This window comes from Centroberyx gerrardi, chromosome 8, assembly GCF_048128805.1.
Source record: "Centroberyx gerrardi isolate f3 chromosome 8, fCenGer3.hap1.cur.20231027, whole genome shotgun sequence".
NCBI lineage: Eukaryota > Metazoa > Chordata > Actinopteri > Beryciformes > Berycidae > Centroberyx > Centroberyx gerrardi.
In genome coordinates this window covers 4,955,274-4,971,866 of record NC_136004.1, presented here as the reverse complement: position 1 = coordinate 4,971,866, position 16,593 = coordinate 4,955,274, and the positions used below count along the sequence as shown (strand labels likewise).

General features: G+C 41.9%; 1 protein-coding gene across 1 annotated transcript in view; it reads right to left on the bottom strand.

Annotated features, from left to right (window-relative positions):
• Positions 1–13,563, bottom strand: part of niban2b (niban apoptosis regulator 2b) — a 42,290-nt gene extending 28,727 nt beyond the window's left edge. Inside the window, exons 1-2 of the mRNA XM_071927231.2 lie at positions 13,309–13,563; positions 625–755 (exon numbers count right to left, since the gene is read on the bottom strand). Of these exons, the coding sequence (XP_071783332.2) occupies positions 625–755; positions 13,309–13,363 (186 nt within the window). The 5' untranslated portion in view covers positions 13,364–13,563. The remainder of the gene's footprint in view (positions 1–624; positions 756–13,308) is intronic.
• Positions 13,564–16,593: the final 3,030 nt, after the last annotated feature.

The window sequence follows — 16,593 nt, the reverse complement described above, 5'->3', positions numbered from 1 at the left end:
CCAAAGACTCAAGCCTACTTGAATTTCAAAAACTATAGACAACTAGAACTATAATGGACTTCTACCAAACCAATACCACTACATTATAATGACAGCAAAACAAGTTATCAGTTAAATGCACATTTACAACACTTGAGCTGCCTAATCTCCCACCATAACAACTATGCTATGTTACACAAAACTAACTATGCTAATGAGGCCATTAAGTTAATTAATGCATTAATTAGTGAATATTTCTGTCATTATGCTTGTCTTCACATAACACATGGGCAGTATTTCTATGAACTCAGTATCTTAAAGCATTAAGGAGTTATAGTAGCTTCAAGAAAATTCATTTTTTTCCTAATGTGCAAATTTATGCAGAAAGTTGCTCCAAAACCTAAATCAGATCATTTAGTTTATAGGGGGAACCTGTGGTGTCAGTATGAAGTTTCTATCATGTATTGTTCTTGAGTTATTATGTTCACAAGACTGTCTACACACAGACAAGGAAATAAAAGTCTATTTGTGTCTTAAAAGAAGACAAAGAGTTTGCTCATCCATCACACAGGTTGTTCAAAAGTTAAGTCAAAGGAGGGAGTCTCAACATGAAGTCTTGCACAGAGGTGGAAGGGGATGTTTTACCTTGCGGTGTAGTAGCTGGGACTGTGGGCCGCCTCCTCCCTCGATGTCAAAGCGAACCTTGTTGAAGAGAGCCACAGCATACTGCTGCTCATACAGACGCCCAAACTCCCCCATCACCTCCCCGGTCCGGGCTGGAAAAGACACAAACAGAATGGTTCATGAAACAAAATACAGTAATGACACAGTGGCATTTGGTCCGGAAGATTTTATATACTGTGGTAGACAATGCAGGTATTTTTCATGTCTATGTATACAGTCTAATATGTGCTGCTGTTGTTGAGTGCATCAATATGGTTGCGTACAATCCTCTTTTGTTCTGTTCTTATTTATATTCTGTTTTTTTGCTGTTGCAACAGCCCAATTTCCCCACTGGGATCATACAAGTTTCGTCCAATCTTAAGCATTTTCTGATTTCTTTCCCCATTCATGGACCACAATGGAAATAAATCATGCAACCTTACTGTGTCATCCTGATACACTGCAAAAACTATCCATCTTCACATGTAATTTTGTCACATTCAGTTTTAGAATCTTACTTTTCTTAAAAACAAGTTAAATATTCTGCCAATGGAGGCATTTTGCCAGGAATTTTCTAGAAACAAGTGCCAATAACAAAGCAGAATATGGCAGATCACACCACTGGTATAAACATTTGAGTTGATCTGCATTGGAAACAAGTGACATTATCTCACACCATTGTCCCACTTGTTTTAAGTAAAAACAAGACTTTAATATCACTTTAAGACTCAATACCAGCTTAAATGACTTGTTTAGATGGATATTTTCCTATTCTATTTATAAAGCCGCAAGCTTGTTGGTATATTATATTTTAATTAGAAACAGGAACATCCAGACTTGTATGCAAATGCTTCCACAGGTTCGTGGCCAACTCAGAAGTAGTCTGTTAGCACAAGAGCACTCACAATATTCCTCATTACTTTATCAAGGGTCATATACACTAAATATACAACATATTAGGGACGCTTACTAGTTTCATTAGGATACCAATATACCAATATTCCACAGAATCCAGGTAAAAGTCATAATCCCTTATTGAATCTATAATAATCACAACGAAGGAGATGTAGATATAGAGAAAGATACGAGTTACAGAAGGATTTTGAAGCTTTGAGACAATTGAGATCTCAATATCAGGATATGTTCCTAATATTTTATACATTCAGTGTAAATGTGCTTTATAAAAGGTCAACAAAAAGAAAGGACTCAAACCATCAGCAAATAATTTCATAGTTCATGGAAAAGGCTAAAATAGCTGAATGCCATGGTGGTAATACGTAATAAAAATAAAGCATAGACATTTCCATGATATACCATTGCAGTTCAGATGTGTAGCTCAAAGCACACTCTATAGGTTTGAAGGGCAGGTCCCCATTTCCAAACTCTTGGTCCACCTTCCTGAGCGTGACCAAGGCTTATTTGTGTAGGAAACGTTTCCACGCTCAAAGTCAAACACAGCCTTGACAGAAGGTACGGCATTTCACACTGTTCTTTTTGTCTTTTATCAGCGAGTCCACATCGCTCGTGTTTGCTAGAGCCCAGGTTGACCTTCACATTTCCAATCTCTTCCACTGTACACTTAGTGAAAGGAAGACTTGCACCGCTGAGTCCATTACTGTCCATTATGGGCGATAATGGGCAGATGGAGTTTTAGTTATACAAACATTTCGTGGGGGCAGAGCTGCTCTGGAGGCAGAAATAATCTCATTGGTTGAGTTAAACGTCAAAGAACCACAGGTTTTCTGTCTGAAACTTGCAAGGGGCAAGTAACTTCATCACAGAAAATCCAAGAGCAACACGTCACACTACAGGACACACTGTTTGATTGACAATTGGTCTTTGGGAAGTGCAGTGCAGAAACACCACAGGAATGACCGCTTAGCACCAAAGATGGAGACAAAAAAAAGAAAAGAGGAACTTGAGGATTGAATTTCTCGAGTAAATTTGAAGATTTTGGTCAGTCTTAAATATGATGAGTGTTATCAGTGGTTGGACAATATGACTATCAACTAGCCCCGGGGTTTCCCAAACCTTTTCAAGTCAAGGACCCCAAAACAAATGTGGATTAGACAACAGACACCCATTTGACATAGTATAGTAACATAGTATCCCCAGGAATCCTATCTGAGACTCTTGTCTTTACATATGAATTGGTACAGAATTACATGTGTATACTGTAGGGGTGAAGATAACAACAGGGTGGAGACTGAAACCTGTGATCAGAGCAGTCATACTTGTACATTGTCTCATTGTTCTAACTTACAGGAGTGAGGTAATAGTGAAATTAAACCATTCCCAATTTTGCTTGGGACCCCCTGAAATGCCTTCAAGGACCCCTGCTGGCACCCAGATCCCACTTTAAAAACCACTGACGACAACAACAACAAATAACAATACATAAAATGACAGTGGGTTAACAACTCCATACATAAATATAAGAGAGAGAGAGAAGTAGCCCCTATAATTTGACTTTTTGTCAATTATCAAATTCATTCCCCAGACTTTCCAGACATGCGTAGGAATGGGAATGGTCTGCTGGTTGTGGACGAAGCTGGATCCAGACCAGACCAGAGGGAAAGAACCGCCTAGCTGGTGCCAAATTGCTTTGCTTGGGATGGATGGATAGGACAGGAGGAATGCTGGGTCCTCCCAACATATTCTCTATGGATCAATCTGCTAGGACCACCTAAAATCTAGCCACCACCATTCCCCTGGGCCCAGCTCTGGAGCAAACATCTCCCAAATGTACTTCCCTTTAGAGGCATTGCTATTTGAAGCTCTCAAACAATGAGATGTTCTAAAAGTAACAGGATCTGGCATGATATTAATTGTACTAAAAGGGTTTTGGGGCCATATAAATCCTATACACACCACTAGTAATTAGTAAATGGGCCAAATATGTCTCTCTCCATCTGGGCTCCATGGGAAATATGTTCAACAGTTGTAACTGCAAGTGGGGAGGGAGGAGAGATGACCCGTTTGATCCCATCTGCTCTGCATTGTGGTTATGAAATGTTGCTTTTGCAATGGGGAGGAAATAATGAGATGGATCAGAGTTTCTTCCTAAGCAGCCAGAGTATATAATTAGACTCTCTGGTGAAGCCATTAGGAAGGCAGCCAGGCATAGTTACGGGTGGGGGACTGGGTCGAGAAATGAAGGAGAAATTGAAAATGACATTGTGTCATATTCACTCGATTATTTCTTAAATTATGGCCTTAGAAACACTGAGGTGTGGCTGCCCAAAAAGGTGAGCTACAACTTGCTACGGTCAATTTCATAACTGTAGAGACAAACAAAGCAGCGGGCCTACGCCAAAGACTAGAAGATCCAGCTGAAAAGTAGAGTGAGTCACCGCAGGACAACATTTGGGAATCCACAAGACCGGTACAGGTGAAATGGGCCTGACATCACTGTTTGTACAGTGATGACTTAATGCAAACTATCTTGAATAAACATCCTGATGACCGAAAAAAAAGACACAAATCTCTACTGTGTACTGCTTCTCCCCCACATGCTAACCCTACGAATCAGTCACCGCAGCAGCCTCTTGCTCAACTCTCTCCCACATAGTCTGCATCACACCTAAAAAAAACACTCAGTCAAGACGACAAAAGAGGTCAACAAGGGAGTGTTACTTCCACAGAGCTGCTTCTGTCTCACTGAGGTCACCAAAGTATAACCTAACAATCAGGTTTTTTTCTTCAAGATTAGAGATTCCCTGGTCCTCTGGTGTTTCTGATCACATCCCTGTATAATACTGTTATCACCAGGCCTAGAGGCAATATTCTAGGCTTTTATTCCCTGAAGATGAATATGGCTGGCTGTACCTTTGCTCCTGGACAGGCATATGGTGATAGAAAAACAGAGGGGAAGTGTTTACTAGTCAACTGGCTGCTTGGACGGGAAGTCTCAGTGGAATGTAACTTTTAGCTAAGGAAAGGAGAGATCGAAGGAAAAGGGGGAGACGCCAAGAGAAAGTCCAACGTCAGGGTTTCTAGACATTTGCCATTTCCAAATGCCATACTTTTTCCAGAACTTTACTTCTTGCCTAGATGGAAGGAGTTCTACAACTACATAAAAACCTGTAGTCATACTTACTTTTCCATACTTTTCTAGACTTTCCTTACCTTTGTAGGAACCCTGCAAAGTGCTACCAAAGGACCACAACCTGGAACTCTGGGGTTTTGGGGCTCAAGGCACACAGATGTCAGGCCAAGGCTATAGCCAAGGTTTCAGATAACAATACACCGGATCTGACGCAACTATGCCCAGGCACAGTAAAACAGCTTTGGAAACTGGTTTGAACTGATACCACAAAAGGTATTTAGGTCCTGATTTCACGAAACAATGCAAGTAGCACCTATGGACGATTACGGACATCGTCTCAACACGGGTTTTTAATGTTGGTGCAGGCCAACAACATCTGTTCACCATCAAAATGTTTGCTGGGAAGGCTCAGCAGTAAATTCTGGCATCCCAGCACCAGCTCCTACACAGCCACACTCATCACTGATCAGACTATAACACATGGGGGTAAGTGACGTGGACGAAATGTTACTATGGGACATAATGTTTGGACGGGCTGGTGCACTGCAGGAGGAATGCATCATGGGGAAGAGGAGTCAGGGGTGACTCATTTAATAACCACAGCAGACACAAGAATGTGATGATCTGTGCGCATTTGACACTCAGCTGAGTCACACCGCACTAAGCGGCATATGACCATGACTACAGATGAAAAAGCTTTTGTCTGTGTGGGTGCAAACAGCATCAGACACCAACATGCATGACTGGTATAAATCAGTATGTACACCCTGCTGGCCATTTTCCCCAACAGCAAACAGTGTTTTGTTGACATCTTCTGTAGGGTTAGACCAATATATCGGGCCGATATTGGCCTTTTATTAAATATCGGATATCAGTCAGTCATGTTGTCCTGCTCTGATATAATGGATGTTGTTCACTGACATACAGAACTACAGAAAATGTCTTCATTTAAAGTCCTACTACAGGTGGGATGGGTCACCCTACCTTAAAGAGCTGTAAAAGAATTTCATTTGTATGAGTTTCAATGGAGAGTTTTAGTGTCCCATGATCTAAACGCTGTTTCAGAGGCTTTTCAACCCTGACAAGAATAACATTCTGGGTAAAAACTGAACAGGCTTACTTGGCATGAAAATGGTCAAATTTAAACATGTTGAATATCAGCACAAAATATCATCTATCGACAGCTTCAATCCAAAAATATCGGTACTGGCCTTCAAAAACACAGATATCGGTTGAACCCTAATCTTCGGCTTCATCCATCTGGCAGGACTGACAGGAGCTGCTTAAAAGTGGTTGCTTTGAAACATGCCATGGTTGAAATGCTTCTTTTGGATAAGTCACTTGGCGTAATCACATGACAAACAGACCACATCACAGATAGTGAGTTGAATCAAAGGCCTTATTCATTTCGGACAAATAAGGAAGACGGCAGGAGATATGCTCAGATAATGCTGCCTTTATTTGACTGTCCTCAATCCATTAGCACGCTTAAGCAAACTTTTCAGCAATTCCACTGACCACTGACTTCCCCACTGAGAACATCCCTGACTAGGCAGATTTCACGGCCAAAATAGAGAGGCGGTAGCTCCGATGAATGCCTTGTTGCAACACCATTTCCCAACCTCTGATGAATCCAAAATGGAAAGTCAACTTGAAGATGCGTGACGACTATTTGGGGTATTTCTCACTGGGCAGCGCCAGTGGGGCCTATTCAGGAGGCCCGGGACACGAGTGTGTGAAAGTCCATGTTGAGAAATGTGTGCGAAGTTCTCTTCATAGTGTGAGGGTGAGGATGTCTTCATACGACTGGTCAAGGACCGGTGATGGACTTTTGCCGCCCCTGTCCTAAGCTCTATTTACACAGGGGCTAATATTACCTGGGCATGTGAAGTCATTTGTAACAATTGCGGAGATTGTTCATGATTTCATTCGTGCGTAAACGACATGCCGTATTGTGGTGAAGACAGAGGTCCTCTGATAATACTAATCCCATGCAAATCGAATTCTCTGTCATTTCAACTGCGGTTTGTTTTTGGAACAAGATTTAGAGGCAACCGTGTGCCACGGAGTGCTGACAGTATGCTGGTTTTCATTCCAACCAGAGACTACACTGGGGATAGTGCAGGAAAAGGAGGTATGTTGGGAGATATCAAGTGGAAAACTCCAATCACAGATGTTTCATTGACTTAGAGCCAAAACACCTCCATAGACTCAACAGTAAATTCTGGCATTCTCTGAACCAGCAACCTGTAAACCCGCTCTCAACACTGATAAGAGCTTGTACTACGCTGATGGTGCATCTGCACAATACTAGATGATACAATATTCCATTAAGTTGTTCTTTGTCGGCAACCCTGTCAAAAATTCTCACAAAATTAGTATTCCACTGATGTTAGTCTTTTAAAGCTGATACCAATAGCGATATTTTTGGATTTAAGCTGCCAATAGCTGATATTTTATGCATAAATTTGACAATTTTCATGCAGAAAATTCACCCAAAATGCCTGTATTCAGTGTTTCCTCCAGAATTATATTGTGGAAAAGCCTCTGAAACAGCATAGACCATCATGGGAACCTAAAACTTTCCACTGAAACCCAGGATAATAATAATAATTCAATTTATTTGTGCATACTTGTGTGGAATCTGATTGAAATATCACATTGGAATTGGAATCAATTCAGAATAAAGGCTTCCCATAGGCAGCCAATGTAGTATTGATCAATTATACAATAAATATGTAATCAAACAAACTGCATCATATCTATCATATTGGAGGTGGATGACATTGACTGGCTGATATTGGAATTTTGATAAATTGCCAATGTCAGCCCCATATATCAGCAAACTGATATATTGGTGTAACTCTACTCAAAAACAACACATTGAGAAAAAACTTCTCTAGAGAGAAAAGCGTGGAAGAAGAACAAGTAAAGAAACTTGAACTAGTAGACTGATATTTCACAAGATATTTCACAAGCTTAGACAGTCAGCATAATCATCTAATCCTCTGTAAAACAAAGTCTCCACAAGATCAATGATTGCACTTAATATCATTACTCAAGTAAACAATAGAGCAAAATAAATCAGATTGCTTGTAGTCTACTGCTCTGAAGGAGAGTACACATTGTTCTTAGGCTTGATTATAAATCGTGCCCAGCCAGGTATAAACAGAGCAATTATCTGCTGTGAATGGACGCACATTCAACGGGTAATGTACCAATTATTTGTGTCTTTGGTTTGCAATCCTTTTTTCCTTGAGTGAGATGTTTTATAAGCCCTTTAGAGTTTATTTGTCCCACCACAGCTTGTATTTCTTTTTTTTCTAGGGTTTCCACTTGTCATGGAATTTCTGGAATATCGTTGGAAAAGTGTACTCCAGAGAGTGAAAGTCGGGGAATTTGATCAATTCCCTGGGGAAGTCAGAGAATGTCAGGGCATTTTACAAATGGGTCACTTTACAGGAATATAACAGAATGTATTTTTCTAACTTGTTTCACACATTTATTGCATTAGTTGGTGGTTTGCAGCCCAGCTGTAGTGGAAACCAGGCTGACAAAAACAGAGGAATTACATTTTTAGGTCATGGAAGTGCTCCGACTTAGTTACGGAAAGTCATGGAATTTTACATCAAGGTGGGAACCCTGCTCTTTATGCATATTATAGTATGTTTGTGCAAGTACTAAACCTAAAACCAAAAGACATATTCTGCAGATGTCATGTAATGCATTTTAGGCGACTTAGCCTAACTCAATCAGTATAAGCGCAAATTACAAAGCAGGCAAGATATGCGGTAGATGAAAACAATTCCTCTCTGTTGCATTGTGTGTATGTGCAGCTGAAGGAGGAATTGGGGTGGGGGGGGGGTCTGTCTCTGCATTGGGGTCACATTCCTCCATGTGTTAAACACAACAGACTCACAATGTGTTTACTATATAGCTTCCCCACCCTGGCAGCACCTTCACCTCTGCCAGGCAGAGGCAAACACACGCACACACTAATGAGGTAATTAGATTTTACCATTTACTCTTTTAAACAGAAACTCCCTACAGAGAAAGAAAACCTGTACTTCTACTTTTCCATTTTCCCCCCTTTTTTTTAAGGTAGGGAGGAAGCACAGCAGAGGGGATTATAGAGTCAGAGAGGTTGGAAGAAAGTATAAGGAAGCTGCTGTAGTGAGTCTAGCTGACTGTTTGTTGTGTTGCAGTGTGCAGGACTAATTGTCCAGGGGGCCTCGGCAGTGCTGAGGCCAGCTATCGGCTCTAATGATACCATTATGTCGTCCTACATCACAGTGGTAATCTAATCCAACCAACACCGCTGGTTCGTTGACATGGCAACCCTCGTTATCATCGACGTTAGTTCAACAATTTCAGCATGTCTTGGCCACAAAGATCTGAGTTGAGAAAGGAAACCGGGCTCCCATTTAATAGGCCTACATGAGAATAAACCCCCAACCCACCCTCCTTTCGCCGCAGTGCCTTAACAAAAACATTCCACTGAGACAGACCCATAGGCTGACTCATAAATTTAGACTGTGTTCCCATCAGAGCCGAGGCAGGAGGGGACTCCTGTGTTCGTGTAAGGAGTTACCAGGCCGAATGAAAGCAAATTTAGTTACATCGAAACATGTTTTGTCGAGTAAATTAGGGGCAGATTCAGGTTTTAGCTCTACTCTCGGAGGCACAAACCATCTCTGGTTGAGTTAAACCTCAGTGGGCGGAGCCAAAGGTCCACGGGTTTTCAGAGTGCGAGTTAGCTAACTGGCAACCTTGAATGGCAAAGAGGAACTCGGGTCAAAATGTTAATAAAAAACATAAATGACAATGACTTTTTTTTAAAATTCATTCATGACCATGGCATTCATGCTGTTGAAGGTCAGCAGCTAGCTAACTAGCTTACCAAGACAGATATAGGCTTGTATGGCTAGTTTGAACTTGGAAGGTCAGCAAGCTAACTAGCTAACCTAGATAACTTGGTATCTAGATAGCTTTCAGTTAGTAGATATTTTCAGTTCAGTATCCAGAGTGCTAGGCTTCATAATATTAGCTACCTCCTCTCTTATATTAGCCTTCTTGCCTTTTTCATGGGCTTCAATATTAGCCTGGTAAGACCATCCTGATCACGTGACCTCACATTCTGTTTCGCTCCATGGATCAGTCTGGACTTCCAGCCGCCCACATCGATTTCCTGAAATTACAATGTAACCGGGCCAATCAGGGACTGCGTCGTAGTTGATGATGTGGAATACAGGCCGCCGCTGGAAAAACAGTAATGCCGTCTCCCGAAGCAACGAGCGGTAACGTTAACGGTAGTAAACACAGCCATAAGAGCAGTTATTGCAGAAATAGACTCAATAACAACAATTAAACAAGAACAAGAGTATGCACTAGCGGAGTTTCTTGGCGGAAAAGACGTTTTCGCCGTTCTTCCGTGTGGATTTGAATTTGGATTCGCTGATTGGCTGAAGGAGTTTGTCTGTCAAGGCAAGTACTCCCGCCCACTGAAATCGATGTGGGCGGCTAGAAGTCCAGACTGATCCGTGGAGCGAAACAGAATGTGAGGTCACGTGATCAGGATGGTCTTACCAGGCTACTTCAATATTACTTAGCCAGAAAACTGTGGTTCTTTAGCTCCGCCCACTGAAGTCTCCACTCTGCAAATGAGAGGTGTGAGTGTGTGTGAGTACATACTGTATGTTGTGGGGTCCCACCAGCAGACTCGTGGATATTTCTGCTACCTGAGCCTTCGACAACAAGCCTCTGTGTGCTGTACTGGAGGGTGAGAGAGCGCCACGCCTCGCCAGGCCAGGCCACACAGAGCCGGCCTGTTGGCCACCAAACACTCCCTCCGGAGCCAGGGGCTTCAGCACAGCCAGGCTAAACACCCCACGCTAGGATTTCCTGTTTCCCGGCCCCTCACCCACTGACCAGGCAGGCCCTGCTCCACATGACTACATAAGGGACCCCTGTGTTTAAGTGTGTGATTCAATGTGTGTATTTTGCATGTGTGTGTGTACGCGTCTGTGCATTCGGGTTCAACCTATGTAGGTTTTTGAAGGCTGATATGATATGATATGATTGGACTGAAGCTGGGGTAGCCGATATTTTGCACCAGTAGTGAAATATCTTTAAATTTGACAATTTTCATGCTGAAAATTCAGTGTTTCCCCTAGAATTTTACTCTCGTCAGGGTAGCCTCTGAAACTCTATTGAAGCTGAGGATAGTAGGCTAATAATTGAACATAATTAATGCATGCTTGTGTGGAATCTGATCCAAATGTCTCATTAGAATCAATTCAGGTTAAGGTCTTCCCATAGACAACCAGTGTAGTATTGAACAAAGCTACAATAAATATGCAATCAATCAAATTGCATCATATCCATCATATCAAGGTGGAGACTAGCTGATATCCAATTTTTAATAAAAGCCTAATATCGGCACCATATATCTCACTGTAACCCTGGTGTGTATGTGTACATACATAAGCCTGTGCATGCGTGTGTGTATTTGGGCACACGTGCACTCTTGCCAGTTTCCGAGGAGGAAATGAGAGGTTAGCCTGTGATCCCACCCTCTGTAACCCCCCTCCAAGCCCTGACCTCATACTGGAGGTTAGGAGGGGTGGGGGGTGGGGACTACGACTACGCTCAGGGATTCCCACAGCCGTTCTTATCTCTTCTAACGGGGGGAGATGACAACAGATAGGCGCGGCCCCGTTCATCACTGCCTCATAAATCACCCGCTGAACAACAATGGCGCTGAGTGACGGGGCTATCTGTGAACATGATTACCTAATCTCATGACATGGAGCCACATTGAGAGAATTAATTTCATCAATTTGATCTCGGGCACGGCGCCCCTCTCGACGCAACAGGAATGCACAGAGTCAAAGTGTGTGTGTGTGTGTGTGTGTCTAATGATAAATCCAGGCACTGGGCTGGTGCTGGGTGCAGAGACTGTGCGGCGCTGGCTGTGCAGCAGCTCCAAGGCCTGTGGAGGAGGTTTCCACCCAGCCACACACACACACACATGCTTTTTTCATGCATTCCACAGATTCCACATCTGATATTTGTGTGTGTGTGTGTGTCTGTGTGTCTCACTCTGAATTGGACGGTCAAGGCATTAAAAAGGATGATACTCTCAAATCCAAGACCTTGGCCTCCTACATATCTTTCTCTCTCCTCAGTTCTCTGTGTTCTTACTAAAACCATACTTGGAAATCAGGGGTGTAAAGTCAAACAGTGGGTTTATCACTAGAAAGGCCAATGGATTTTGGGGGTGTAAGAAGCTGTCAGTTGAAGTGGGGGAAATATGATTATTAATACTGTTTCTTTGTATGGTTTTGAACACGAGTGCACAGAAAGTGGGTGCAGGAAAAGTCATGGAGGGACATTTTGAAAGCTGAATGTCAGTTCTAAAATTCAAAACAGCTGTCAAATGGCTTTTCTAGTGTTAAGCTGTCACAAAGCTTTTATCCAATTCATTATGGACTTGTCACCAATGAAGAATAAGAACTGCCATGAGGAGAGTCACACAATTTCACAGTGTCAGAGGGCGGATCGCTGACTGATCCTCAGTGAGGATTAGCAGTTCACGTTCTCTCCTGCACACGCTCTATCCTCACCTGCCTCAACTCTGCTCAGATCTGAGATCAGCTATTACCGGACAAGTTATCACAGGCCTGCGGACAGGGTGGGAAATTAACGCACCCGGCTAAATGCTGATGTATTTCGGCTTCTGTCTTTGCAGGATTCTTTTATAATCTGGAAAACAATTTGACTGAAAGAGGGAAAATGGCTGGTAAACTCTGGGATCTAGCAGTCACCATGGCTAGTGGGAGAAGAAATTAATTTCCTACCCCGCCTATAGAGTGAGATTAGAGTGTGATATTGCGCAACAGCTTGGGGGAGGAAAAGATCAGAGGGCCGACACCCTGTCACTCATACTAATAAGTGTAGTGGTGATAGTATTATGAAGAGTTCAAAGTCTAAATGATAGTAACAATGAAGTTAATCTGAGTCAATGTGAGATCTGAAGTAAGAGGGTGGGGTGGAGGGTGTGTGTGTGTGTGTGTGTGTGTGTGGGAGGGGGTGCTGGATCTCCACCCATGCTCCATAGAAAGTAAGTTACCTGTCAGCAATCTGCAATCTTTTTCTCAGGAGCCTTGGCAGTGAAACATAACCTGAATTTGAAGCATGACCTATACTAACCTTATCATAATTTTTAGGATACTATACAAATGTTACAGCATTTCAACTATGCAGTATATTCTAATTGAGGAGTATTATAGTGATAGGATAGGAGATAAAGCGCCATATACCATAAAGTACTAGATCACTATAAACTCACTATTGAGGACCACAAACACACTGTAAGTCCCTATAGGTATATTATGATTATAGTGACACTATAGAAGATAAAAACACCATAAAGTAGCCTACAGAAAGGTCAAACTGAAAACTTGTAAACTGCAAATGCAAAGTATGGAGAACAAGTCATATGAAGGCAACCAGAAGATCCTAATGGCTCAACCTGGCCGCTGCGTAAAAACGCACATGTGCCAAAACGCCAAAACGCGCACAAACCGCGACTCTCCACACACCCCGACCCGACTCACCTGTGATAATCTCCCGCTTGGCCTCATCCAGGTGACTGGAAATCACATCCCCCATGGTGGATATAAAAAAAAACTTAATGTCCCAGGTTTACTCCACTGGTCCGCTCTGGAACTGGTCTTTGAGACAAAAGGAGGAAAATCCACTAAAAGACTCCTAGGGGCCCCGCTCACCTTCCGTCTAACCCTCCAGCATAACCTGGGATGACTGACCGAGTTTGGAGAGGAGACGGGCGGTGGCAAAGAAGGAATCCAAGGAGGTGGGGGAAAGGGAGAAGAAAAAAGTTGGGGAAGTAAGCAAACTGACGGCTACTTCTCGCTGGGAGAGAGAGACACACCCTCCTTTAATATAAAAGAGAGAAACTCCCCTCCTTCCAGCGGTGCTGCATTCAAGTCCTATGGGTAAGGTGGAAGAAACGAGCTTCCTAACCCTGTTATCTCAGCTGGTAAATACTACCAGAAAATACTGTTCGCTCAGCTTTCAGATGGTAAATACTATAGAAAATACTGTTCACCTCAATCAAATGATAGGTTAATTTCAAATTTAAAAAACAAACAATTGAATTATTCCCAGGCTGCTTTCAGGACACAACCACTTGCTGTAGTTTTTTGTTTGTGGCTGACACTGTCGCGTTTAGTTTGCTGTCAAACATAAACTCCAATGTATGACTTACTAAGCACATGTCTGTTGAGTGTAAAAAAGCTCAGAGTAATTATCAGAAGCAACCAAAGCCGACAGAAAACGTCACTCGTGGCGTTTAACGGCTTCAAACGACTTTAACACTTCCAAGTACCGTTAAAGCTGTTTTTTTCCCACAGCACTTGAATGCATCACGAGTCACTGTGGCGAAGGTGGGGTTTCTACCCGAACTGACACATGAGGCCAATTGTAGGCTACCTTTTCCACAGCTTTGAAGTGGCTGCAGCGGGTTTGAGTGTAGAGTGCAAGTGTGTACATGTGTCTATTCAATGAAAAGTGTGTTTTGTTGCTTAAAAAGGCAACGTGACTCACGACACGGGTAAAGAAATCACGGCACGTAGTTATGTTGCCTGTAGAGATGCAGGTTAACAAGACCGAAGATCGTCAACTTGAAAGATGAATCACTCCATATTAGAAATCTGGCTTACTTTATGGTCTGCAAAAGTTCTGAGTGATGCAGAGGCGTCATAAACGCTGTTACCATAACGACCAACTTGGTAAAAGTTGTCAAGACTTTAGAAACCTTTTCAAGTCATCAAAGTACAAGTCAAAGTCAAGTTCCAAGTCATCAGAACCCAAGTCAAGTCATGTGACTCAGTCACCACTTATGCCAACCAGCCAATGTAATTCTATTGCCTAACTGTATCAAGTAGGAAAAGTGTCTTCTCCTGGTACCTGTAGTTGTCACTGATTATAAATGCTTCAACTTCCATACTGAGAAATGGCATTGGTGCTTCCATTCCAACAGCTACAATAGCCATAAGCCTAGCTAGCCCTAAACCAATCACATGACCTGAGGAGATGTGGCCCCTCAGCGATAGGTCAGTGTCAGCATTGGGTTGCTGTGATGCTCTACCTGCTACACACAGAGCAGCCAACTCCACTTCTGATTAATCATTGCCCTAAGTTATGTTGGTTTAATGCATTCTGTGTAAATCATCATGATTAGATGTAAATCATCTAACGATATATGCCATTTTGAAATCTGTGTAACATACTTCAAATGACTCCAAATACTTCTTACTTATGACATTCCAGCTCGACTCTGGTCCCACAGTCTGCCCTGCTCCAAACACAGATGATTTTGTGATGCCCAGAAATAAAGGCAGAGTGAGACCTCTTCACTTTTTTCCTCCTCTCAGTAGCAGAGGTGATAAACCGTTTACTCCGGCTCTGTTGCCCTCCCATGGCCATATGTTGGCAATGTAGCTAGTTTCTTTATTTCTTAGAAAAATAAGCAAAAATAACGTTAAATATTTTAAAGTACTATGTTGTTCAGAGTATGGAGCATTAATGGGCAATGAAATAATACATTATGACAGCGGGCTTCTTACAAACGCATTTGACGTCCCTCTTGCAGCTATGGCAAGTCAGGCGGGAATAGCAGGAATACGGCTTCCAGTTTTGAGATTTTGTTTTCAAAATAAAAGCGTAACAAAAACGAAGTAATGCTTTGTATATGTAGGCTAGTGAAATGAATAGAGTACCAAAACTTGTATTACAATATTCAGGGGAACATAATATGGATTGAAATCTAGGTAAAATAGCGTTAAGAAATACAAACAAAAGAGATTACATGCTACTGAATGGTAGCCTATGTCCTGATTAATTAGAGCCTTATTTAATGGCAACTTCAAGGTTGTAAAGTCATACTTGATGACTCCAACATGAAAAAAATACCATTTACCACATACCAGAATACTTACAAGGAGGTCTACTATCTTAAAAATGCCTTAAAAGTCCCTCCAGTGCCTGCTGTCAAACCAAGGGAGGGAATCTTGACAGCATGCCATCAAGCAGAAGACATGCCATGTGAAGAAAAGTCACCCAAAAGCTCAAAAAGCTATTACTGTAACTTAGCCTCAGTCTCAGACAGATTGCTTACTTAAGTCCCATGTTGAACCTTCTGCATGAACATAATACAAAAGCAGAAAGGCAGATGTTGACTTTGAAAATCTATTTCTCTGCTGGCTGAGACTTTAAAAGCTGACTTTTGTGCTGAACAGAAGGGCAAATGCTAGTCTTAGGAATCAGTATGAGATATCAGAGAGTTAATTTTGAGGAAAAATATCAAGCTTTTGAGTGACTTTTCTCTACATTTGTCTTCTGTATCCTCAGGTAGGAAGGGATCTTATTATGACCAGATACTTTTTTCTGCACTGTATGCTGTCAAGATCTCCTAAGGTTTTATGTTGTAAAAGTAGGTAACATGTGTACAGAAACATGCACAAGTGCATATGTGCATTACCTGCTATTCACCTTGTCAGATTTACTCATGCAGGTTCCATGTGCCTATCTTGAATAGACTTAAATAATCATAAATGTAAGCATATATAAAGGTGTAGCCTATGAACATGCATCTGTAAATTTGATATATTTGATAGTGTGAATACCTTTTGACAGCACACATCTGCACATTGGGACTCATGTATGTAGGCTATACCTTCTGTATGTACACCTGTAAATATAATAATGTGGAAAGCCAACAATGCACATGTTGCACACCTTGCATATATGCTATACATTCATATGTTGTCATATTTCCATACATATTTTTTCCTCCATCTTCTATCTTTTATATTCTCTAT